This window comes from Bufo gargarizans, chromosome 5, assembly GCF_014858855.1.
Source record: "Bufo gargarizans isolate SCDJY-AF-19 chromosome 5, ASM1485885v1, whole genome shotgun sequence".
NCBI lineage: Eukaryota > Metazoa > Chordata > Amphibia > Anura > Bufonidae > Bufo > Bufo gargarizans.
Window position 1 is genome coordinate 306,853,017 of NC_058084.1, and position 27,917 is coordinate 306,880,933.

Consider the following 27,917-nt stretch of genomic DNA (forward strand, 5'->3'; position numbering starts at 1 on the left):
AGGGGGAGCCCCTGTGGGGATGACAGGGACACCCGGTATATACTGCTCCGGTGTATATGTATTATTACAAGGGGAGCCCCTGTGGAGATGACACGGACACCCGGTATATACTGCTCCGGTGTATATGTATTATAGAGGGGAGCAGGGCGGTCGCTCCCGGAGAAGGCGCGCCATGTGCTCTGCGCTGACAGCAGTCTCCTCCTCTGTGTGTGGAATAGTGGAAGGTGGCTCCCAGAATCTCGTCCTTCTCCTCCTCCTCCTCCCCGCCTCAATACAAGATGGCGGCCCCTGCAGCAGGTTCAGGCCCGGGCGGCTCCTCCGGTGTTACTCCCGGGGCCCCAGGCAGCTCCGCCACTGTCGTGGCCCCTAGTACCAGCAGCAGCAGCAGCAGCGTGAACCCCTTTCTGAGCGACTCGGAGGAAGAAGCAGAGGAAGAGGAGGATGAAGACGAGGAAGATGTGTCTCCGCTGCACGCCCGCCCCGTCCCTTCCCTTGCTGTGCGGTATTTGCCGGACGACAGCGAGCCCGCCCTCCTGCAGCCCGGCGGGCCACGGCTGACCGTCCCTTCGGGGGAGCCCGGGCGGGTACCACTGGACGCGGTGGCGGCGCAGCTGCTGCGGGATCAGCTGCTGCTCACCGCTTTGGAGCTGCACAGCGAGCTGCTGGAGACCGGCAGGGAGCTGCCCCGGCTCCGGGACTATTTCTCCAATCCCGGGAATTTCGAGAGACCGACGGCGGGGGCTCCGACAGCAGCGGGCATCAGTAACCCCAGCAGTGCCGGCGGCCAGCTGAGTGAGTGACCCGGTGACAGGGGGCGGGGCGTGTGCTGCTGTCACCTGTCATGTACCTCTGGGGAGGCTGTGACAGGAATATGCAGGGTGGGAGCCATTGTCTGCTATTAGACATCACCTTGGGCGGGTCAGTGTGTCTGTGAGCTGTGCTAGGTGGTCTCCATCGGGGAAGCTGCCCCATCACAACATGGATGTGCTAGTCATGAGAAGATCTCCACAATGCAGTGCTTAAAGGGTTAACACGCGTGGGCTGAGATTGTGCCACCCCTGTGACATGGGGTGAATCATTACTAGTGTTACCCTAGTGTTGTGATACCAATACCAGCATCTTGGACAACGCCTTTAATGTAATGTTCTGAGAATTGGTGGAGGTGCTGGGATATCTGTGGTCATGAGGAGGTGCTGTAGACTGTATTCTGCTGCAGGATACTATCAGGAGGATGAGGAGGTGCTGTAGACTGTATTCTGCTGCAGGATACTATCAGGAGGATGAGGAGGTGCTGTAGACTGTATTCTGCTGCAGGATACTATCAGGAGGACGAGGAGGTGCTGTAGACTGTATTCTGCTGCAGGATACTATCAGGAGGACGACGAGGTGCTGTAGACTGTATTCTGCTGCAGGATACTATCAGGAGGACGACGAGGTGCTGTAGACTGTATTCTGCTGCAGGATACTATCAGGAGGACGACGAGGTGCTGTAGACTGTATTCTGCTGCAGGATACTATCAGGAGGACGACGAGGTGCTGTAGACTGTATTCTGCTGCAGGATACTATCAGGAGGACGACGAGGTGCTGTAGACTGTATTCTGCTGCAGGATACTATCAGGAGGACGACGAGGTGCTGTAGACTGTATTCTGCTGCAGGATACTATCAGGAGGACGAGGAGGTGCTGTAGACTGTATTCTGCTGCAGGATACTATCAGGAGGACGACGAGGTGCTGTAGACTGTATTCTGCTGCAGGATACTATCAGGAGGACGACGAGGTGCTGTAGACTGTATTCTGCTGCAGGATACTATCAGGAGGACGACGAGGTGCTGTAGACTGTATTCTGCTGCAGGATACTATCAGGAGGACGACGAGGTGCTGTAGACTGTATTCTGCTGCAGGATACTATCAGGAGGACGACGAGGTGCTGTAGACTGTATTCTGCTGCAGGATACTATCAGGAGGACGACGAGGTGCTGTAGACTGTATTCTGCTGCAGGATACTATCAGGAGGACGAGGAGGTGCTGTAGACTGTATTCTGCTGCAGGATACTATCAGGAGGACGAGGAGGTGCTGTAGACTGTATTCTGCTGCAGGATACTATCAGGAGGACGAGGAGGTGCTGTAGACTGTATTCTGCTGCAGGATACTATCAGGAGGACGAGGAGGTGCTGTAGACTGTATTCTGCTGCAGGATACTATCAGGAGGACGACGAGGTGCTGTAGACTGTATTCTGCTGCAGGATACTATCAGGAGGACGACGAGGTGCTGTAGACTGTATTCTGCTGCAGGATACTATCAGGAGGACGACGAGGTGCTGTAGACTGTATTCTGCTGCAGGATACTATCAGGAGGACGACGAGGTGCTGTAGACTGTATTCTGCTGCAGGATACTATCAGGAGGACGACGAGGTGCTGTAGACTGTATTCTGCTGCAGGATACTATCAGGAGGACGACGAGGTGCTGTAGACTGTATTCTGCTGCAGGATACTATCAGGAGGACGACGAGGTGCTGTAGACTGTATTCTGCTGCAGGATACTATCAGGAGGACGAGGAGGTGCTGTAGACTGTATTCTGCTGCAGGATACTATCAGGAGGACGAGGAGGTGCTGTAGACTGTATTCTGCTGCAGGATACTATCAGGAGGACGAGGAGGTGCTGTAGACTGTATTCTGCTGCAGGATACTATCAGGAGGACGAGGAGGTGCTGTAGACTGTATTCTGCTGCAGGATACTATCAGGAGGACGAGGAGGTGCTGTAGACTGTATTCTGCTGCAGGATACTATCAATCAGGAGGACGAGGAGGTGCTGTAGACTGTATTCTGCTGCTGGGTCCTGCAGGATACTGTCAGGAGAACGACCTTCTGCTCCCAGACTATGGCGGTTGTTCGCTCTGCGACGGAGGTTAGAGCAGCTAGCTATGTCAGTTTGACAACCACAGTCTCTTCAGTGGAGGTTGTCAGCAGTCCCTAGGCACCGGTCTGTCCGAGGGCAGAGAAGGGGTCAGCAACCTCCAGCTGTTGTGAAACTACAACTCCCAGCATGCAGACTTGCTTATCTGTTCTTGGAACATCCGTAGAAGTTAATGGAGCATGCTGGGATCGGTTGGAGGCCGCTGACCCCTGTTGTACGGTTTCGGGCCTGTTCACATCTGCACTAATCTTTCGAATTGTTCTGCCCGGTCATGGGAGCAGGACAGCAAATCTGAGAGCCGTGCCGGACCCGTGACTGACACCATCGGCGTGCCATGGATGCCGCAGACAATAATGGAGTCTATTGGCATGCTGATGGGTGTGTAGATGTGATGTAAGGCTTAGTTCCCGCATGCTGTAGCGGCTGGATCTCCCCTGGACCACATTATGGTCAATGGGGCTGGCAATGCCAGGTCCAGAGAGATCCGGCCGTTCTTTGCCAGAACCAGTAACCCTGGTGTAAAAGTAGCCGAAGCAGCTGAGTTACCTTCTGCTTTATTTCTCCTGAGTTTCAGGAAGTTTTTAAACCTTTGTTGTGTTTTTGTTGCGTCGGTTTTTATTGTTAACGGTCAGCAAGTTTGTTGACAGACCTCTCCCTAGTGCTTGTCTGAGGCTGGAGAAAAGGGCGAATGTACTTTCTATACTGCAGTGGAACCAATAGGGCCAGTTCACACTGAGGTTTTCTGGGCCAAAAACCGCCTCTAAACAGCCACCCAGTCACTTCAATGGGAGGCAGCACGCTCCACATGGAATAAAGAAGCATCGTGCTCTATCTTGGGGGGCAAGCCGTGCTGATTCTCCCATTGACATGAATGAGAAGTACGTGGCTCCACTCCAAAAACCGCAAGCTAAAAGTGCAGTTTTGTATTGAAGTTAAAACAACCGCAAAAAACACTTTGTCGGTGGTTCTGTTGTGTGACCGAACCTTACTTTTTCCATCAAATTACACTGCTTTATGCCTTAGGACTCATGCACACGACCGCTGTGTGCTATGTGGTCCGCAAATTGTGGATCCGCAAAACACAGATGGCGTCCGTGTGTGTTCCGCAATTTCGCGGCACGGACAGCCATTGATATAACTGCCTATTCTTGCATGAGGCCGTATTCACACGTCAGTGTTTGGTTAGTATTTTCCATCAGTGATTGTGAGCCAAAACCAGGAGTGGAGCCTCCTTAGACATAAGGGAAAGATCTGCACCAGAGCCGCACCTGGTTCACAATCACTGATGGAAATCACGGAACGAACACTGACACCTCCCCAGAATACAAATCACCAGATCAAACTGTATGCCGGCAGCTATTGCACCAGCAAGGAACACTGGGATATCTATCTGATATACTATGTAACGAAATCCCGCCGCAGTGTGTGAATCCGCTGTGACCAGCTCAGCAGGTTTCCTACATAGAAGCCATAACTCACCGCTCCTCTGCTTTCTCTTCTTGCACACGTTTACGTTTTTTTTTTTTTAAGTTCTGTATATGGACCATATACGGAACCATTCATTGCAATGGATCCGCAAAAAAATGGAAGGTACTCCGTATGCTTTCCATTTCCGTTTGTTCCATTCCGTTCAAAGATAGAACAGTACTATCCTTGTCCGTTATGTGGACAATAATAGGACATGTTCTATCAGGGGCCGGGTGTTCCGTTCCGCAGAAAACACGGAATGCACACGGACATCATCCGTATTTTTTGCGAATCCGTTTTTTGCGGACCGCAAAATACTGAAAAAGCCATACGGTCGTGTGCAAGAGGCCTTACTTTCCTCTGCCCTGTCTGGACACATGACATGCTGTCATCTTAGGGCCAAGTTCACACTTCAGTTGTTCGGTCAGTTATTTCCATCAGTGATTGTGATCCAGGAACCAGTAGAGAAGCCTACTCAGATAGAAGGTATAATAGAAAGACCTGCACCCGTTCTGTGCTTTGACCCACATCTAGTTTTGGCTGACTGTAAGGTCTCATGCCCCCCATTTTTTGGATTATTGGGCCCATAATAGAAGAGTCCCATCCTTGCCTGTCATGCGGACAAGAATAGGACGCGTTCTATATTTTTGGGGGTGCAATGGAACGGAGATACGGATGTGGACAGTACACAGTGTGTCGTCCGCGTCTTCAGCTGTCCCAGTGAAGTGAATGGGTCCACATCCGACCCGCACAAAAAGCATGTTCGCCCTAACTGATCGAAATAACTGAAGTGTGAACTCTGCTGTTGTGGGTTTTCATTCACCAAATCTGCAGTGTAGTACAGTACAGGCAACGTGGATGAGAATTTCTGCTTAAAAAAAACAGGCAGCAGAAAAGCTGCAGCGCGGTGGAATTGAAAACCGCAGCATGTCCGTTCATGCAGCGATTTCTCAGTGGGTTTTCTGCAGGTCACATGTGCAGCCAGTACCGCAGCAGATTTTTCCTCTGGTTTTTGTGCCCGGTGTGACCCTGACCCAAGACTACCTGCACAGATTGTCGTGCGGAGAAACCACAGCGTAAAACAGTAAGGGCTGTTTCACACGAGCGTATGCCGTGCGTGACATCCTCTGCGTGAATGACAGCCAATCCCCGTTCCGGACAGCAGAGACACGGAGCAGTAACATGATTGATAATGCTCCGTGCCTCTCTGTGATCTCTTTACTACAAAATCACAGTGACAACTTTATCTTGCTGTGATTTCGTAGTAAAGAGGTCACAGAGAGGCACGGAGCATTATCAGTCATGTTACTGCTCCGTGCCTCTGCTGTCCGCATCGGGTCTTGGCTGTCATTCACGGACTCGCACACGCTAACTACACGTGTGCATCTAGCTTTTTATGTAGGTTTGCAGCCCGGAAGCTGTCTATATGCCATGTCGGTATTGTTCTGCACTGATTGCTGCAGTGAAGGACACAAGCCCCTGCCCAGCCCTGTTGGCTTATCAGCTTTCTGTGGAATGTCTCCTGCGGCACAGACACGGGCTACATGTGGATTTGTCGCCATGAAATTTGTCCGCTGCAAAGGGTGAAATTCTGCGCAGATTTTAAACACATCCACTTTGCTGTTACTGTAAATGCTCTGGGTTTTCGGTCTGCAGTTCCACTCTGCCAGACCAGATGGCCGTATTTTACCCATAGAAGTCAGTGGTGCAATTCACACCTTGGTGAAACATAGGGCAGGCACTACTTGAGACAAGGCAGACTTGGAGACCTAAATGCATATTAAAAATAGTCTGTGTATTGCAGCCACAACATGGACCCAAATCCTGCCTAAGCCCTCAAAATCCTGATACCGGCCGCGTGCATGCCGCATTTTACTACTAGAACTGGCTAGAATAGGATAACTGACTACTGGGACCTCTGCTGATCCCTAGATTGGGGGTCCCTTTATCCAGACCTGGTGGAGCAGCAGGCGGAGCTTTCTGCATCCATTCTCTATGGGACTGCTAGAGATGGCAGAGTACAGCGCTCGGCTATTTTCTAGAGTCACATATAGAATGAATGGAGCGGTAGGGCACATGCTCGGCCGGCCTGCTATACCATCAGGACGGGAACATTTGGGACCCCTGTTCCAGGGATTTGTGTGGGTCCCAACAGTCAGTCCCAGTGATTAGTTAACAACATTTGTATAATTTACAGCAGCCGCATTGGCCTGTACAGAACAGGAGGTCTTGACAGTTTTTACTCTCTGACTTGTTAGAAAGGTTTATGATGTAAACTTTACTGAAGGTAATTTTCTTACCTCTGACTGTATTTGTAAGTTCCAACCTCCCCTCTGACCCTCAGCTGTGTCATGTGACCACTCTCTTAGGCCGCCTGCGGGCCGCAATGCGGGCCGCAATGCACGAAACCAGTCCGTGGGGCAGCCTCAGTGGATCGCAAAAAGATAGGACATGTTCTATCTTTTTGCAGAACGGAAGTACGGGACGAAACCCCACGGAAGCTTCTGTAGGGTTCCGTTCCGTGCTTCCATTCCGCATGTCCGGATTTGTGGACCCATTCAAGTGAATGGGTCTGCATCCGTGATGCGGAATGCCCACGGAACGGCACCTGTGTATTGCGGATCCGCAATATGGCGACGGGAAGCACACGTTCGTGTGCAGGGGGCCTTACTCTCCAGATAACTGTCTTGTGTGGACAGGAAGGCAGTTTCTCTATGTATTCCTGACTTCCTGTCAGTTGGAGAGGCAGAATGTTGCTCACATGTCACAGCTAAGGATCAGAAGGGAGGTTATAACTCACAAGTACAGTTACTTGTAAGAAGATTTCCTTTACTACAATTTACATTTTGAACCTTTCTGACAGGTTAGAGAATAGACATTTTTGCTTCTTTAAACCTTAATTATAACATTTAAAGGATTTCTGTCATCAGAAAAATCGTTATGTAGCTGACTGACAGCGATGTGCTGATGTCAGCAGAACATAACTGTATGATTTTATTTTATTTTTTTATCTCCCTGCCTGCTGCTGTTCCCTCAAAATAATGACTTTTATAATATGCTAATGAGCCTCTAAGTGCTATTAGGGCGTTGCTGCAGCACCTAGAGACTCCGTCTTCAAATGAATGGGTCCAGAAAAAAAGGGATGCGTCGGGATCCCATACAGACATCCACATATATATGTGCTTTGCGGACAGAAACAAGAGCAGATGTCGGAATCCAGCCTTAAAGGGAACCTGTCACCGTGACATATTAAACCAAATGTACCGTAATGCTTGTTTACCCCGATTGTTCCCAGTGATCGATCCATAATCTTCTCAGGACTAACCTGTCCTATTGTATCGCCCTATAACGCTTTCCCACCTTTTATGCTAATTAACTGAAGAGTCATATCTTACATGCTTTACCAGAGAAGAGTCATATATTTTCTCAGCTCCGCCTAAGAAACACCCCTACAGATAAAACCTTGCGGGAGCTTCCTTGCTTCGAGTCAAGGTAAGCACGCCCCTAACCGTCCCCTCTTTTTGTTAGATTGACAGCCTGCAGTGTGGCCGAGATTGCATAAGTCTCGCGCATACGCGGTGCGCTCCTTGGTAAGGCTCCTTTCACACTAGCGTTCGCTGGTCCGCTCGTGAGTTCCGTTTGAAGGAGCTCACGAGCGGACCCGAACGCAGCCGTCCAGCCCTGATGCAGTCTGAATGGAGCGGATCCGCTCAGAGTGCATCAGTCTGGCGGCGTTCAGCCTCCGCTCCGCTCGCCTCCGCACGGACAGGCGGACAGCTGAACGCTGCTTGCAGCGTTCGGGTGTCCGCCTGGCCGTGCGGAGGCGTGCGGATCCGTCCAGACTTACAATGTAAGTCAATGGGGACGGATCCGTTTGAAGATGCCACAATGTGGCTCAATCTTCAAGCGGATCCGTCCCCCATTGACTTTACATTGAAAGTCTGGACGGATCCGTCCGAGGCTATTTTCACACTTAGCTTTTTTTTTGCCATTTTAATGCAGACGGATCCGTTCTGAACGGAGCCTCCGTCTGCATTATTATGAGCGGATCCGTTCAGAACGGATCCGCCCGAACGCTAGTGTGAAAGTAGCCTAAGGCGCGATCCTGTCTCCGGTTGCCGCTGTTAGCCGGGTTTCAGCGGCGCACTGCGCATGTGTTACACTTGTGCCATCCCGGCCGCGCTGCAGGCTGTCAGTCTAACAAGAGGGGACAGTTAGAGGGGCGTGCATACCTAGACTCAAAGCAAGGAAGCCTCATTTGCATACGACCTGCGGGGGATTAAGAGTTGTTTTACAGCGATCATAGGCCTTGGACATCTTACACAAGAACATCATTACAGTAGAAGCCGGATGGTAACAGCTTAAGGTACTGCTGGCGGTTTATGATCCATTTTGGTGCTGACAGGTTCCCTTTAATGTCTGATGTGCAACTAACCCGTTAAATCCCCCTCCAGTCCTGCAGCACTGCTTTGGTGGTCCCCCTGGTCTACAGTACTGAGGTCACATACATTATCCATCACTGGATGATGTACACAATGTCATGGCTGCAGTAGCAGTGGCTCTGGAGTAGCGGGGAATCTAATGGGTGAGCAGTGGTTAGTGTGTTTTTATTTTATGCCCTTTCTTGCTCTTAGGGTATCCATACACTTTGCGGGCTGGCCATGGGATCCGCTTGTGGATTATTGCAGAGAACCCACATTAGAATGGGCAAAAGCTAAATTTTAAGATTTTGCCCCAGAGTTTCAGTTTATAGAGTAGCTCTAGTGCTTCCATGTAATTAGTTTCTATGGTTCATGGGCAGGACATCCTGAGATATTTACAGACTTTGTTCATGAGCTTAATTACATTTCCTGATCCAGAATATCTATTGTTATTATGAATTCTTATGAATGGCTTTGTTTCCTCCAGTTTTTTTTTTCCGAAAACTTCCAAATATTTCATTTTTATGATTGTTTTATACACAGCATTTGAAAATAAAAAATCTGGAGTTTTTAATGCAGGTTTTTGTGCCAAAGCTAGACATGCATTCCTCAGGAATGAGAAATATGAGAATAGGAAGGAGGTATGCTTCTTCCTTCTGGATCCAATTCGGAAGATCAGAAAAGTTCTGTCTTCTCCCATATACTATAAACCAGGGGTGGGGAAACTTTCTGCTGCTGAGGGCCATTTGGATGTTTGTAACCTTGTTTGCAGCCTATACAAAGTTCTCAACTTAAAAATTTGCTATATTTGGTCTAACATATAAGTGACTTGGGCTACTTTCACACTAGCGTTTTTTGCGGATCCATCATGGATCTGCAAAAAAACGCTTCCATTACAATAATACAACCGCATGCATCCGTCATGAACGGATCCGTTTGTATTACCTGTAACATAGCTATGACGGATCCGTCTTGAACACCATTGAAAGTCAACTGAGGACGGATCCGTTTTCTATTGTGTCTCATTGGTTGGAGAAAACGGATCCGTCCCCATTGACTTACATTGTGTGCCAGGACGGATCCGTCTGGCGTCTGCTTCCAGAGCGGAATGGTGACTAAACGGAGGCAAACTGATCCATTCTGAGCGGATCCTTTTCCATTCAGAATGCATTAGGGTAAAACAATCCGTTTTGGACCGCTTATGAGAGCCCTGAACGGATCTCTCAAACGGAAAGTCAAAATGCTAGTGTGAAAGTAAGTAAGTAAGTTACATAAATAGTACAGGCGCCATTTTGACCAAACATAGCAGTTTAATTTTTAAGTTCAGTATGTTATTCATTTAGTTTTTTATTTGGCATTAATGGCGGCCATGCTCATCCCAGGAGGGTCCAGAGACGGGTTCACCCAGATTTCACTCTCCCTGCCACTGTCCCTGCCTCCTTCCTTCGCAACTGTCCCTTTCTCAGCCTCAGATCAGCACCCCCATCTCCATCAGCCTCCTGTCAAACCTCCCAGCCTCAGATCAGACCCTCCTCGCCATCCGTTAGCCCCTATCAGACACCCCAGCATCCAATGAGACCTCAGATCAGACGTTTCAAATAAATAAATAAACTTGCCTCTCCAGCTCCGGACGGCGCTGCCACTCGGCAGATTCACGTACCCTCCATTGTCGTCTTCCCGCCGCACTGTACTGTGACCTTACAGTGTACAGCGTCAGGTCATAGTGCGTGTCTACGTGCACACTGATTTAGGAGCCAAATTACATTTTTAGTCGCCATATTGAAAATATATATATTATAATTAAAAAAAGAGTTGGAGAAGATGAGGCGCAGGTCACAGTAACGAGCCAGCACTACATACTGTATAAGAGCATACAGCATCACATACCTCTTGCATCCAGTGACATCTCCTGTCAAGTAGATCTTCTCTTTCCTCTTCTACTCCATTTGACCCAGACCCCCATGACAAAGTCTTTTAGCCACATCTAGTCTCTACAGAGTTTTACAGACACGTTAGATTTTTTTTTAATTTTTCCATCACCGCCCCCCATCATGGTGTCCCAACAAAGTCATCCTGCTGCCATTCCCAATACTGTGCTCCCCAATGCCCCAAGTATTATATTCCTGAAAAAATAGTGACTCCACTAGTCCACTAGAAATAATGTCCCTATAGTGTCTACAGCAATTATAAATGCCAATTCCCCCTCACTGCCCTCATGTAGTAATTTTCTCACACTGCCCCCATATAGTAATTTCCCCACACATAGTAATTACTGCCCCACAGTAGAATTATATGCTCCACAGTAGTAATTTCCTCCCATACTGTCCTCTAGTGACCCCTTTACGTCCAGTAATGTCCCCCCACTGCCCCCCCCCCCATACGGCCAGTAATGTTGTCACTTAAAATTTAAATAAAAGCTAAAATCTTACACTCACCTGTGTCTTTTCGCTGATGCTCACTAGCTGCTGGTACGGCCCGGGATGGTGCGACGCAGACGCGCACACCTCACTGCTGTGCATCCCGGCACAGGCGGGCGTTATGATGTCATCACGCCTGCCTGTGCTGGGATTTCACTACCAAATAGACCAGGTCTGTGCCGGGACGCACAGCAATGAGGTGTGTAGCATAGGCGGGCAAGCAATTATTGGCTCCCATGCCCCGCCGCAATATTCAGCTATAGCGCGCAACCCTGTCGCAAATGGCGACAAGGCTAAAATGTCTTGTCACCATCGGTCGCCATCTGGAGCGCTGTAATAGAGAATGTTAAAACTCCCTACAAAGGGTGCCTTCACACCAAACAATTTCTGCGACTGAGAATCAGTTTCATTCATCTACTTGGGGTTGTTTTGGCGGCAAACACATTCCTGCAAGCCTCATTCAGTTGAATGGATTTGATTTTCAGATGCACCCAAACATTTTTTGCAGTGTCATTTTGAGACCATTTCCATTTTTCTTTTTTCTTTTTTCCCCCCAAATTGCAGCATGCTCTTTCAAGCACTTTTCTCTATAGGTTAAAAAAGACTGAACAAAGGTAGTGCGGACAAAAAAAAGGTTAAATGTGCACGAAATATATGGTGTTTATTACAAGCAAAAAATGCTTCAAAAACCAGTGTGTAAGTTCCCTTGAGGAATTTTCAGTTTCTAAAGTAATACAAAACTGTTTGGCTAGGAAAGAAACTATTTAGCAGTGCCATTTTGGCATGTTAACGGGGTTATCAGGAATTGATAATGATGACTTGTCCTCAGGATATTCACCTATGCACATCAGTAGGGGTCCGAGTCCCGGCACCCCCGCCGTGGTGGGCTCTCGGCAGCTTTCCGAGCACAGCATCGTACATTGTATAGAGGCAGTGCTTGGTATGGGAGCCCAGTCCCATTGACTTGAATAGGGCTGAGCTGAAACTAGGCAATGAAACCGATGCACAGTGATGTCACTAGCCTAGGAAGAGGCCGCCGCGCCGCCAATGGGCCACTGGCCTCTTCTAACAGCTGATCGGTGGAGGTCTGACACCCAGGACCCCCGCTGATCTGATTATGATGACTCAGTCGATGGGTTGCTGTTGGGCTTTCTATGGACAGCTTTTGGTGTGGTAATAGTGTGGTACTGAGTTCATCACAAAACAGATAGGAATTTACTTAAAGGGGTTCTGCACTTTCATTTAACTGATGATCTATCCTGCTGATGTGAAGTTCTAGATTAGGCTTGTTTCACATTTGTGTTTACTACCTCACGAGGGGTTCTTGCCTTCTTCTGGCTGGAGTCGTTTTTCAGCTTTACAAACATTGTTGCTGTGTTGCCATATGAGGACTTGATTTTATTTTATTTTTTTATTTTTATTTTTTTGAATAATCAGTACATATGGTGTGCTGTAAAAACCTTTTGGGTGGGGGGAATGGAACAAAAATCTGTTCCACAATTGCTATTGCAATTGAACGCAGCGGCTGAGGGGTTCAATTATGGGGGGGGGGGGGTTTGAGTGGCACAATCGCCGTTCCCTGTCTGTGCGCCCACTAGTTGTCCTGCAATAATGACCTGCAGAATACCTCTGTATTAGGCCTTATACACTGGACCGTATTTTTGGTTCATGTCTGATCCAGAAAAATCGCACACAGACTCATTCATTTCTAGGGGTCTGCAAAAAAAAAAATGGATAGCACACGGTTGTGATTTTTGTGCTGTCCATAGCCGGGCCGCAAATTATAGAACCTGTCCTATTCTTGTCCATTTTGCAGACAAGAATAGTTTTTTTTACAGCGTGTCCAGTAAAAAATTGCAGGATGCACAAGGACCGTATCGGTATTTTGTGGATTCACAATTACGGACTGCAAAATGGATATGGATTTTATTACATTTTATTTTGAATCTATTTATTTTTACCACACTTGATCACTAGGGTACCTGACTGCTCGTACATTACACTTTAGTAGTTTTACGCTCCACACCTGGCTTCTGCAGGACCTGCTGGGTGTACTGAGATGGCGTGTATGGTGGTTTGCACTACCCTTGGCAGCAGTGCAGTGAATGTATAGTCACCAGTAGTTGAGGATTGGCCATTAATATCAGAGCCCCAGGAAAACCCTGCCTGTAATACAATATATGTAGTAATTGTGGACATGTCTGCATGTTCACAGGACAGAACACTTTGTAGATGATGGCTCCTGTCTGTGCTTGGTGACTAATTGTATTAGAGAAGCCAGTCAGCATTTCTAGTTTATAAATGTAATATAGAGCCTTTACGTTTGGCCAGATCTCCATCTCTCAGGCTGCTGATTAAACCTACCGTATTTTTCGCCCCATAAGACGCCCCCCCCCCCCCCCCCCAAAGTGTTTGTGTGTGTGTGTGGGGGGGGGAATGGCAGTGCGTCTTATGGGACGAATGCTGCCATTTTTGCATTTTTACATCGCTGGCAACTGCTGGAATCGCGGAGGGGCCCGGTGCAGTCACTGTACTCTTACACTGGGCCCCGCCGCTCACAGCAGTATTCATATCTAAACTGTAATTCTTAACTTCAGTTAAAGTGGCACTATCCCGTGTACTACTACTTATTATCAAGCTCCCATAGCAGGCAGAGCGTCCGGCAGCTGTAACGTCACGCGCCTTCTCCGCCTTCTTCATTAATGAAGCCGGCGGAGCTGGCGCATGACGTGAGTGATGTTACGCTGCCAGCCGCTCTGCCTGCTACGGTACGGGAGTTAATAGTAAGTAGTAGTACACGGGATAGCGCTACTTTAACTAAAGTGAAGAGGAGGTTAAGGATTACAGTTTACATATGAATATTGCTGTGAGTGGCGGGGCCCAGTGTATTGGGGGACACTGTTATGGGGGACACTGATCTGTGGATGACACATAGAGATAGATATATATATATATCTCTATCTCTCTCATAAGATGCTATATATGTGTCAACCACAGATCCCCCCCCCCCTCCCCATAACAGTGCCATCCAAAGATCCCCCCCCCCCATAACAGTGCCATCCAAAGATCCCCCCCCCCCCATAACAGTGCCATCCAAAGATCCCCCCCCCTCCCCTCCCCATAACAGTGCCATCCACGGACCACCATTTGTTCAAAATATATATTTTTTCTTATTTTCCTAGGTGCGTCTTATAGGGCAAAAATTATCCATCATGTCACTGATTTGGTGGACTCTGGAAATGCAGACAAGGCACAAGTTGTAGAAATGTCACATTATGTCCATGAGGCAGGGTGGCTTTTTATTAGTAGCCCAGCAATAAACTGGTCCATAATTACCAATTGAAAAGGACCCTAAACAGTGGTAAATAGCATCGATTACAGGTTGATATACAGATGTGATTAACTGAGACGTGAAGCTGGTAGGGTCTATTCATTTTATTATGTTATTTACCATTGTTATAGTAATAAATACTTAAAGGGGCTTTTTCTATTGATGACATTTTTTCAGTATAGGTCATGAATATCAGATTGGCGGAGGTCCGACACCCCCGCCGAGCAGCTGTATGAGGAGACGGCGCACAGTGCTCACATGCTGTCTCCCGTCTCTCTTCCTGCTCTCCGCTGTATGTTTATGGGACAGCAGCAGACAGGAAGAGAGAAGGAAGATGGCATGTGAGCACTGCGCGCGCGGTCTCCTCATACAGCTGATTGGCGGGGGTGCCAGGTGTTGGACCTCGGCCGATGTGATATTGATGACCTATCTTGAGGATAGGTCATCAATAGAAAAAGCCCAGACAACCCCTTTTAATAGTCAATATTTGTGTTTTGAGCACCAGCTGACTACAGGACTATATTTGCGCTTAGGCTGCATTCACATCTCTGTTTAGGCACTCCAGTAGAGGAGCACACTACCAGAATTGCCGTCCCCAGCATAGCCGAGCATACCTGGATCTCCATTGTTGGCATTTAAGCCGGGAACCTATCTGATCCCACTGTAGTTAACTGAAATCCAGCAGTGTCTGGCTATGCCAGGCACAGTAAGGGCTCATGCACCCGAGCGTAATGGCTCAGTGCCCGTGCTGCGGACCGTAAACGGCTGGTCCGCAATATACAGGCACTGGCTGTGTGCACTCCATGCTGCGCATGTGGACATATTGACTTGAATGGGGCTGCAATACGCAAGATACGACTGAAGATAGGACTTCGCTCCGCAAAAGATAGGTGGTGGCACAGATCAGAAGCCCATATACTATCTTTCACCACTTGTTGCACATTGCGAACCCATTCAAGTCAATGGGTCCGAAAACAGAGTGCCCGTGGATTGCGGACTGCTAGCGGGCACTCTGCGGACACTTAGCTTTTTCTGCCCTTTTTATGCCTCATGCACTAATGCTGGCCCCATGCTGTATGATGGAGCCCTTCTTAGTGCTCCCCGCAACGCTAATATTGCCCCACTTTATGCCTAATATAGTGATTCTCCCCCACAAAGTTAATAAACCCCCATGCAATGTCCCCTTCTGTGCTTCCAAAAATAATAAAAGCTAATATTCACCAAACCCGATTCCCACAATGAAGAGAACAGCTTCTATTCTCCTGTGATGTCATCAACCCAGTGTAGGCGATGCAATGTAGTGACATCATCACACAATCTGTGCAGGTGTATAGTGGCCTGTTGCCTATGAGAGTAATGGCCCTCTTACAGGGAACTATGTTTTAGGCAGTTATCAGGAACAAGATAAACATCGCTGATAATTGCCTGATCATCAGTGGAGAGGAGAGCTGCATTTAGATGTAGCAATCACCTCCGCGGTATGGGGACAAGCGATCAGTTGTCCCCATAGATAATCATTGTTCCTGGGCAGCAGATCCCTCTTTACACAGACATGACCTACTGCACTGAAGCAATGATTTTAGGTGCTGGCTGAAAGACATAATCAATCGATGAACGAGCATTTGTTAATCCCTGATAACTGCCTGCTAAATCAGTCCGTGTAAAAGGACGGTGGAGCGAATAGGTGATAGCTCCCTATGTTTTTAACCTGGAACCATGTCCAGGAGATGCAAACCCAGATGAAAGTGGTGCAACCTCCATGAAGGTCTGTGTTAGGTGCTCTCATTGGTTTATGGCTAAAGGAAATCTGTTGTCCCGATTTTAGACTATTATCTACAGTTATACATGCGTAGTACTCCAGATAAGGACTCCTGATCACTTTTTTTAATTTATTTTCGTACTACCCTTGGTTCCTCCGCTGTCCGCTCTCAAAGATGCACTGAAATACACAGTGTGGACTGCTGTGCTGCTCTAACATAAGAGAGGACTAGAGGACTCGTGCTTGGCAGTCCTGACGATGTATTTCAGTGACAGTGGGGGAACCAGGAATACAGAAAATACAGATCTGGACTCCTTATCTGCAGGACTACTCGTGTATTACTGTTCGTTGGTCCAAGCTCCCAGTGACAGATTCCCTTTAAAGGGGTTTTCCAAGAGGTGTTCTTTTTAATTTTTTTTTTTTTTTTAGAACCCCGGCTGATCAGCTGTCTAAGAAGGCACCGGCCTGCTCATAGCTTTCCCTAGGCCGTGTGATGTTGCGTTCATTGGTCACATGACCTAGGGGCACCTCAGTCCCGCTGAATGTGGCTGAGCTGATATACCAGGCACAGCCGCTATACAATGTACAGCGCAGTGCTTGGTGAGCTGAGAGAAAGCCATGGCGCTACTGCGAGCACCTGTGCCTTCTCAAACAGCTGATCAACAGGGGTCCCGGGTGTCGGACCCCCACCGATCAGATACTGATGATGTATCCAGAGAATAGGTTATTGGTAAAAAATAAACTCTGAAAACCCCTTTTAAAGAGGCTCTGCCAAGTTGCTCTTTATGTCTCGGCTATATTTGTCCCATTATAAGTGTACAGGGAAGGTAACCTAAAAAGCTTTTTTTTCGTAGCAAGTTTAGCTGTGAAACTAGGGTAATACTCTTGGGCATTAAGCATTTTGATGGAGTTCAGTGAGATTAAAAAAAGAATCCAGTAGGGCTGGGCAATTTTTTTTTTTTTTCCAACTCTATGGACCATTTTCGATTTTAAATATCAATTTTCTTATTTTTGTTAAACTGAAAAAATACCAAGTTACAATTCAATACATCATTTTCTTTATATTACTTTTTTTTTACCATTTGGCAAAAAAAAATATTCTCTTTTTTATTAGTTATAATCTCGATATTTTCTGGCAATAACCGGTTTTATTTTTCTGTCTGTTTTTGTACACAGCGTGTGGATGAGATTCCTAAAATTGTCATCCACTTTGCTGGTACTGTACAAGACTGCAACGGATTTGCCCCACGAGAATCCACAATGGCAAATCCTTGGCTATTCAGTTATGTGGAAACCCAGCCTAAGGGGTTAAAGTAGGACTTCACAGAATTGAATTGACTCTGTTTACTAGAGGACCCTATAAAGTGCAGGATCAACAGAGACCTTGACAAGATGTCAGATTGGCGTTGTGAGGGCTTTATGCATCTGTAGCTCCCATTGCACCGCCATATTGATTCAGCTACCAGGCGGAGGCTTTTCAGTGATATAGGAGGTTATCTGCATACAGCAGCCATATGAAAATACAGATCGGTTATGGATGGATATGGACCCATTGGAACTTGCTGGGTATTGAAAAAAAGCCAGGCGCATAAAAAATGGGAATTAAACAATTTCAATGTATTGCTACCATATATATATTTTTTCAATAAAAAAATGAAAGGAATTCTAGAGAAGTGTAATGAGCCCTAAGTCTAGTGTAAAGGCGCCCAAATGAAATCCGAAGAGACAATATCCATGTGCGTTCGAACTGCATCTGCACTACACGTTTGGTATATGTTCCAGACATATATACTTCCTTCACACACGTCAGTGATCTCTGTGGACAGCACATGTATCCATGGACTTTATTCACACTCCCGTGGCATTTCACAGATCATGGTGACACAACAGAAGTGTGCCCATTATAGTCTATGGTAGGGTTGTCTCGATACCAAAATTTTGATTCGGTTTCAATACCATAAAAAAGTATTGCAATTCTCTATATCATTCGATACCACGCAAAAAATAAAAAATAAAACACCAAAAAAGCCGCATGCATTCCGCATTTTATGGAACGTCCGGCCCATAATATAGAACAGTCCTATCCTATTTTCTGGTGCGACAAGGTGACTAAAAAATAGCGAATCGCGCGTTTTATTAATTTTTTTTCTTTCTTTTACGATGTTCACTTCATAGGAGATTTTTTTTAAATATTTTTATAATTTGGACTTTTCGGATGTGGCAATATGTAATGTTTATATATTTTATATGTAAAATTGGGAAAGGTGTGTGTTTGATTAATATATTTTTTTTTTTTAAGCTATTTATTATTTTTTACTTTTTAGCCCCCTTAGGGGCTCGAGCCCTTGTCCTATGATAGAGCTCTATTAGGGTGAATAGGACCTCACACTCTCCCTGCTGCCCTGTGCATGGGAGCCCCGGGATTACACTGCTGGGGCTCCGATCAGAAGCTGCCTCTGCACCAACAATGAGAGGAGGAGGGGAGAGGGGACCCTGTGGCCACTGCCACCAATTACTTTAATACTGGGGTTGGGGAGGGGGCGCACTGTGCCACCAACGTTTTTAATACTGGGGTTGGGGGGCCTCCAATGAAGATAAGGCTCCTTTCACACTTGTGGCAGAGTGATCCGGTAAGCAGTTCCGTCGCTGGAACTGCCTACCAGATCCGGCAAAACGTATGCCAACTGATGGCATTTGTAAGACTGATCAGGATCCTGATCAGTCAGAAAAATGCATTGAAATGCCAGATCTCTCTTTCCGGAGTCATCCGGCAAAATGGTTCCGGCATTAATTATGTTCACCTTTTTTTTTTTTTTTTCGGTCTGCGCATGCGCAGACTGGAAGGACAAATCCGCCATTCTGATATTGTGAATGCCGCATCCGGCACGAATACATTCCTATGGAAAAAATTGTCAGATCCGGCATTCGGTCAAGTCTTCAGTTTTTTTGGCCGGAGATGAAACCGTAGCATGCTGCGGTTTTCTCTTTTGCCTGATTAGTCAAAATGACCGAAATGAAGACATCCTGATGCATCCTGAACGGATTACTCTCCATTCAGAATGCATGGGGATATGCCTGATCAGTTATTTTCCAGCATTGAGCCCTTTTGCCGGTGCTCAGTGCCGGAAAAGAAAAACGCTAGTGTGAAAGTACCCTTAGCTCTGATTAATTCAAATACAGGAGGCGGGTACTGGCTGCAGAATCCTATAGCCGGCACCCGACCTCTGAGAGGTAGCTGTGATCTGCGGCAGTTAACCCCTCAGGTGCTCTTCCCCTCTCTCCTCTCCTCTCATTGGTGACAGCAGCAGCACAGGGGGGAGGGACTGCTTCCTCCTCCCCCTCCTGTGCTGCTGAGGGAACATGTTGCACACGAAGAGCAGCTCGCTCCATGTTCTCTGATCCTAGGCTGTGCAGTAGCGCACCCTAGTATCGGTAAATCGGTAAAAGACAGAAGTATCGATAATTCGATACCCGAGACAACCCTAGTCTATGGGGACACATCACAGATTCAGGCCTCATGCACACGACAGTATTTTTTTACAGTCCGCAAAACGGGTTTCGTTGTTCCGTGATCCGAGTCCGTTTTTTCTTCCGTGTGTCTTCCTTGATTTTTGGAGGATCACCAGAAAAGTGAAAAAAAAAAAATCTAAGTCAAGTTTGCCTTGAAAATGATAGGAAAAAAACAGACACAGATCACGGACGCGGATGACAATCTTGTGTGCCTCCGTGTCTTTTCACGGACCCATTGACTTGAATGGGTCCGCGAACCGTTGTCCGTCAAAAAAATAGGGCAGCTAATTTTTTTTTCACGGACAGGAAACGCTGATCACGGACACGGATGACCAACGGGGCATTTTCAGAGTTTTCAACGGACCCATTGAAAGTCAATGGGTCCGCAGAAAATCACGGAAAACGGAACAGCGGACACAGATGCACACAGCAGTCGTGTGCATGAGGCCTCAATCTGTGTTCTGTCAGTGGTTTTCACGGATCGTTGCTAGGATATTCTCTGGAAATTAATTTTCAGCCTAGCAGTGTCCATGGAATACGGATGACATACAGAGGTAAAAATGGACGCATGGGCCAAACACTGATTCTTCAGTCAATTTTACAGATGAACCGCTGACCGTCTTGTCATGGATGACGCCACACGTGTAAAAGAGGCCTTCTATATAGACACCATTTACCCAACAGGCCAAAAGTGTGTCCCCTTTGACGCTATGGGGCCGTTATATATTGATTCTTTTGCTGTACAGAATTGCGTCTAACACTATCCTATACAGAACAGAGTATTACATGACGGCCTATGTGAATCCTCCATCGCATACTGCAGACACAGGGTGAGTTGCACCCTCTCTGCTTAGACATAGGAGTGTCCCAGGCACAAAGTCCTTCAAGCTTAGGTAAACAGAGGTCTTTCCTTCTGCATCCAGACATGCCATAATACACTTTATCTTGGCAAACAAGACATTGATTGAATTACTGTGCTTAAAGGCAACTGTCCCCTTATGCGAGGTTACAGTTAAAGGGGTTATTCCATGATTGATGTAAAAAATGAAAATCAGACATCATATAGTACATGACCATCAATTTCTAACCCAGCTAGAAGAAGCCTTGTACCTTACATGGATCCAGAGTGGGGCCCCCCCCCCCCCCCCCATTCATTACTCCAATTGTTCTGCTAGATTTATTTCAGGGGACCCGTCCTTTCTGCTGTAAGCAGGGTATACCAGTGGTGATAGAAAATCAGTTCCCACCTCTCCTGCCCCTATACTAGGTATCTTCTTGCGACTCCAAGGCCCTTAGTTATAGTGCGTAGAGAAGACCAGAGGAGGAAGTTCACTACTGGGCGTGACGGTCACCTCAGAACTGCTAGACAGCCTTAAAGGGGTTGTCCAGGAATAAGTAACTCTTCGCCTACCTCTGCTTAGGAAGGAATCATACTTACGGTTCTGGTCCTGGGCGCCGGCACCTGTGTGTCCATCTTCTGGTCTGTGGCTTGTGTAATTTGTCTCCGGCGGGGGCATGATCATCTGCAGTAACTGTTGTCTCTTGTAGACACAAGTCATTGGCTGCGGTGCAGCAGATGATCATATGTCACTGGCGTATAGCGCGGTTCCTGCACCTATTGTTTTACAGCAGATGATCATGCCCATGGCGGATGTGAAGTAAAAACGCCACGGACCTGAGGATAGACACAGGAACGCGTGTGCAGGACCGGAGCTGGGGATAGCAGGCAAGTATGAGTCTTTCCATAGCGGAGGCAGGCTGCGGACAGCTGGGAAAACGTATTTATTCCCAGGCTACCCTTTCCTGGCAAGCACTGAATAGAGCAGCTCCACTTTTTACATGTTTCTTTTATTCCTATTTAGACTTGAACAGGATTGTCTGCATTTCCAGGACAAGCATATAGGACAAATTCATAGATTATTTACAATTTTTTTGTACATAACACTGTTTTCCCATTATTAAATACATAGTGCATTACACCTTTACTCACTGGAATTTAGAAACTGTCAGGAATTTCAGAAATTCTGTTCCAATAAATATGGTTTAAGTTGTATCTAAGTATCCTGATTGAAAAAAAGCCCAGCGTTACCACTTTACTACAGTGCTCTTCCTAGGCCATTGATCACTTGGCCCGTGTGCAGCTCGGTTCCATTCAAGTGAATGGGTCAGGACTACAGAACCTAGCAGTCGCTATACAATGTACGACGCTCTGTGAGAAGGCCGCAGCTGTCTTCAAACATGTCGGACCCCCACTGTTTAGATACCGATGACTTATCCTGAGGAAAGGTCATCAATTTGTCCCAGAAAAGACCCTTTAAAAATGATTAAAGGTTAATAAAGTCTAAAATACTCTATCAAAATTCTTATTTTGTAAAAGTGGTAAAAACACATGCACACATTTGTCACAACCCATATAAAAAAATAACGATATTTAAACCGATCAATGAACACTTTTAAAAGAAAAAATCCAAAAAATAAAGCTGCCTCCCCCCCCACATTACCTCCCAAAAATTATAAATGTTGATTAATAAGTCCAGTGTACCCCAAAATGGTAACAATAAGGGCGACATATCATGTCACAAGCCCAAATACAGCTACATTGATTACAAAAAATATTTTAAAATTAAATTTCATTTATTGGCTTTTGTCTTGAGAATGACTGACTGAGAAGATTAAGATTTTAAAGCAGCAGCAAAAAAAATAAAAAATTAACACCTTGCTTAAGAGAGGTGATAAAACATTCAGAGTACATTTTAGTAAGCAGACGTGCTATGAAGAATGTTATAGTTCATGGAAAGACATTTAAACATGTGCTCCTCCAGGGAGCTTGAACACCGTGAGTTACAAATGTATTTGCCCTTCCCCCATTTTAGATAGTGTGTGTGTGTGTTCACATTTGGCAGATTTGTTGCAGAAGTTTGTGGCTCAAAATCCATCTGAATGAGAATTGTAAAACATCCATACACTTACTGCAGAAGCAGCTCCAGTCAGATGGTGTGAAAAGGATTTTCACGTTTCTTCAAGAAACCTGTAAAACATACTATTAGTTGACAGCATTCTGGAAAGACCTTGTATGCACTTCAAGAAACCATAGTTTTCAGAGCAGACGGGAACCGCAGCGTGGCTGTGGTTTTTGAAGTATTGACTGAAGTAATGGCTGTCTTTATTGGTTTCTTTATACAATTTATAACTGTGATTGAATGAACAGTTATATTTGGCTTCCTTAATGTTTTTCTTTCTGCCATATTATGCCCTGTTTCAACTGCACAGCTAGATGAATTTCACTCAGAAGCAGGTGGCATCTCTCTTCTGCCAGCATTGTACTGCTGTGACATCCTTTCCATCACTTCCCACTATGTCTCTTTTTAGCTTCGGAGCTCACAGAACAGATAAGGCTTGTTTCACATTTGCGCTTGCCATTTTGGCCAGGAGCAGCCTGCCGGTTCCGACATTCCCGGATGCTACCAGAATGCCTTCCGGCCCCGTTAACTACAATAGGGGTCTAGCGGTGTTCCGGCAAATATGCTGGGAATCGTCTGGACAAATTCCAGCGGTTTTTGTCTTGCTGATTTCTGACATTCTATGCTGGAACAGCCTGCCGGCAGTGTGAAGCGAGCCCATGGGGGGGATGAATCTCACTTAGGCTACTTTCACACTTACGTTCAGAGCGAATCTGTCTGGGGTCTGCCCAGATGGATCCACTCATATAATGCAGACGAACGGATCCGTCTGCATTATATTTTAGAAAAAATTCTAAGTGTGAAAGTAGCTCAGACGGATCCGTCCAGACTTTACATTGAAAGTCAATGGGGACGGATCCGTTTGAAAATTGAGCCATATTGTGTCAACTTCAAACGGATCCGTCCCCATTGACTTACATTGTAAGTCTGGACGGATCTGCACGCCTCCGCACGGCCAGGCGGACACCCGAACGCTGCAAGCAGCGTTCGGGTGTCCGCCTGCTGAGCGAAGACCAAACGCTGCCATACTGATGCATTCTGAGCGGATCCGCATCCACTCAGAATGCATTAGGGCAGTACGGATGCGTTCGGGGGCCGCTTGTGAGAGCCTTCAAACGGAACTCACAAGCCGAGCCCCGAGCGCTAATGTGAAAGTAGCCTTAGACACACTCCTGTGATGTTCAGAAGCAGTTCTTTTATCAGGCTCAGGATCTCAGCTAGCTCTGACATGTCCCCAGTTCTTCTCACCCGTCTTCTGAGTCTGTTACCAGGGACGGCTCATGGCTGACAACAGGCAGTGGACTGCAACTTAGGTGGAAGTGAGACCCCTAGTGGCCATACAGCTTCTTTTTTTATTTTTTCAGGTGGATGCAGGCTGATTTTTTTAAATGAAGTGATTTAGAAATTTGCTGGTTACACCATTCTCTATAAAATGAAATTGTGTGAAAGTACAGTGACCCTTTTAAAGAGGTTCCATGAGTAATTGTATTGTATATGGTGATCTTTACTAAGTCGCAGGCTATATGCTACACATACAAGAAGGAGAGATCTATGGAGTTAAAGGGTCCAGTTTACTCATATTGATGATGTATCCTCAGAATTGGTCATCAATATCGGATGGGCGTTGGTTGTAAGTGAAGAAACGCACACTTTTCTTTAATGAAAGATTAAATAAACGATTAGGTTCCCTTTTAAGCAATTTCTCATGTGTTTTAATCAAAAGATAAACTGATTTCTAGCCTTAGGCAGCCATATGCAATACGCCGTGTTAATTGCTGACATTGGGTGATGCTCGCTGAGTCACAAGGAGCTCCGGCACAGGGTATACTTTAGGTCAGTGATAGGCAAACTGCAGCTCTCCAGCTGTTGCAGAACTACATCTCCCAGCATGCAAAGACTGCCTACAGCTTTCAGCAGGGCATGGTGGGAGTTGTAGTTTTACAACAGCTGGAGAGCCGCAGTTTGCCTATCGCTGCTTTAGGTGATGCGCAGGTTTTTACCTTTTGAATCGCAGTCCAGTTTGTAATTAGGAGACGGCTTTATACTTGTAGCATCTGTCGCCTAAATGCAGTGTCTTTGTGGCAACCCTTACAGAATCCTGTTAAATATAATGTCTGATCAGTAAACGACACTGCGGCCGACTTGTGTCTGTGGTAACAAAATGCCAAAAAAATGAGCAAACTTACTAAAATATGCAGAGAAGGGTGGTGAGGTTGAGTGCTAAAAATCAAGTCCTGTACCCCTAGGACGATTGGATGGATTTTGGCGCTTCACAAATTACTATTAGATATATTGTATTTCTTTAAAGAAAAGGCAGGAATATCACTTAATTCTGAACAATTCTTCCCTCCACCTAAAAGATTTCGGTTTGTTTTTCAATTCAGTGGTACAGTTTATAGGTCACATTAAAGGTGGAAAAAGTTCTGAAATGATTTATCTTTGTCTCATTTTTTTACAGCACAGAAACCTGACATTGTAACAGGGGTGTGTAGACTTTTTATATCCACTGTATGTATACACACAAACACACACCTTTTTTTTATTTAAGGACCCATGCTCACGAACGTATTTTCTGTCCGTGTCAATTCAGTTTTTTTTATTGTTACCGACGGGTCCGCAAAAAAGAAAGTGTGCATTCCATTTCCGTATGTCCGTTCCGCCAAAAAATAGAACATGTCCTATTATTGTCCACATTACAGACAAGGATAGGACTGTTCTATTAGGGACCAGCTGTTACGTTCCGCAAAATACGGAATGCACACGGACGACATCTTTATTTTTTACGGATCCGTTTTTTGTGGGCCGCAAAATACATACGGTCGTGTGCATGAGCCCTAAATAAGTAATATCGAATAGTACTCTGTAAAGTCTGGAACACCAAATAATATTTGAGATTTTAAATGGGTCCGTCCTCTGGACTTCTGATTGTTTCGTCAGCACCTACCAGTCCCTCATTCTGCCGTCGTTGGTGCAGTGATAGAGGGTAAGTACTGAGGAAACCATCTAGCCTCCACAGGTCAGAAAGCTGAGAGATTTTTAGAAGAGCCCCTGTAAGACTGACTGTCCATGAATATTGATCAGGTGTAGACCCCCCATAGTCGATTGATCATGTGATCTCACATACTATACTACACTTAATCTTATTGGTCAGAGCCCTCTCTGCAGGCTACACTTAATCATTGAGCAGGCACCTAGGGTATATGCACAGGGGTCCCGTGACCCCCCATGTCGGCGATCGCGGCAAACCGCAGGTCAATCAATTTGCTGTGATTTCTGCAGTTTTTGATCGGAACTGCGGGGATCAGAAACTTCAGTATTCCTAAAACATATGTCCCCCCCCCCCCCCTGCACCCCTGAGTGATTTTTGCCTGGGGGGAGGGGTGCGGGAGGCGGGTGGTGCGGCAGACAGGATCGCGATCCCCCGCCCGCCTCCCCTTGAATAATCGTTGGCGTCTAGTGGGTATATCAGGGTGCCAGCACATTGCTGGCACCCTAGTATAAATGGCTGACATCTGTGCTACGATGTCAGCCGTTTAACCCTTTCCATACCGCGGTCCGTACGGACCGCTGTATGGAAAAGGTTAACAGCGCAGGGAGCTCCCTCCCTCTCCCATCGGGGGGTTGCTGTGCCTTTGCAGCCCCCCGAATGGAGAGGGAGAGAGCTCCCAGGCAGCCCCCCGAATCCCCGTCCTTACCCTTCCCCGTCTGCGCAGTTCTGACCACTACTGAGCAGACGGGGAAGGTTCCCATGGCAACAGGACGCCTTCTCAGGTGTCCTGCTGTCCATGGTGCTGAACAGATCTGTGCTGAAGGCATAGATCTGTTCAGACAAAGTGTAAAATACAGTACAATATATATTGTTCTGTACTGTATTATACAGACATCAGACCCACTGGATCTTCAAGAACCAAGTGGGTCTGGGTCAAAAAGAAAGTTGAAAAAAATAAAAAAAACACATTTATCACTGATTAAAAATGAAAAAAATAAAATTCCCTACACATGTTTGGTATCGCCACGTCCGTGACGACCTGATCTATAAAACGGTCATGTTACTTTACCCAAACGGTAAACGCCATAAAAATAAAAAACTATGATGAAATAGAAATTTTGCCCACCTTACTTCCCAAAAAAGGTAATAAAAGTGATCAAAAAAGTTGTATGTACGCAAAAATTGTAACAATCAAACCGTCATCTCATCCCGCAAAAATCATACCCTACCCAAGATAATCGCCCCAAAACTGAAAAAACTATGGCTCTTAGACTATGGAAACACTAAAACATGATTTTTTTTGTTTCAAAAATGAAATCATTGTGTAAAACTTACATAAATAAAAAAAAAGTATACATATTGGGTATCGCTGTGTCCGTATCGACCGGCTCTATAAAAATATCACATGACCTAACCCCTCAGATGACCACCGTAAAAAAAAAAAAAAAAAAGTGTAAAAAAAGCAATTTGTCATCTTGCGTCACAAAAAGTGTAATAGCAAGCGATCAAAAAGTCATATGCACCCCAAAATAGTGCCAATAAAACCGTAATCTCATCCCGCAAAAAATGAGACCCTACTTAACCCCTTAAGGACACAGCCTTTTTACACTTTTTTTGCAAATCTGACCAGTGTCACTATAAGTGCTGATAACTTTAAAACGCTTTGACTTATCCAGGCCGTTCTGAGTTTGTTTTTTCGTCACATATTGTACTTCATGACACTGGTAAAATGAAGTTAAAAAAAATATTTTTTTTGCACCAAAAAATACCTAATTTAACAAAAATTTTGAAAAAGTAGCAAATTTCAAAGTTTCAGTTTCTCTACTTCTGTAATACATAGTAATACCCCTAAAAATTGTGATGCCTTTACATTCCCCATATGTCTACTTCATGTTTGAATTATTTTGGGAATGATATTTTATTTTTTGGGGATGTTACAAGGCTTAGAAGTTTAGAAGCAAATCTTGAAATTTTTCAGAAATTTACAAAAACCCAATTTTTAGGGACCACTACAGCTCTGAAGTCACTTTGCGAGGCTTACATAATAGAAACCACCCAAAAATGACCCCATTCTATAAACTACACCCCTCAAGGTATTCAAAACTGATTTTACAAACTTCGTTAACCCTTTAGGTGTTGCACAA

At 46.0% G+C, this 27,917-nt stretch overlaps 1 protein-coding gene across 4 annotated transcripts in view; it reads left to right on the forward strand.

The window, feature by feature from the left end:
• Positions 1-247: 247 nt before the first annotated feature.
• Positions 248-27,917, forward strand: part of RELCH (RAB11 binding and LisH domain, coiled-coil and HEAT repeat containing) — a 127,184-nt gene continuing 99,514 nt past the window's right edge. For 2 of the 4 annotated variants that reach the window (XR_006389948.1, XM_044293122.1), the window contains exon 1: positions 248-792. Coding sequence is in view for 3 of the 4 variants with exons in the window: in XM_044293122.1 (XP_044149057.1) it covers positions 279-792 (514 nt within the window). In the remaining variant the exon portion in view is untranslated. The remainder of the gene's footprint in view (positions 793-27,917) is intronic. The other 2 variants (XM_044293120.1, XM_044293121.1) reach the window with 1 other exon arrangement.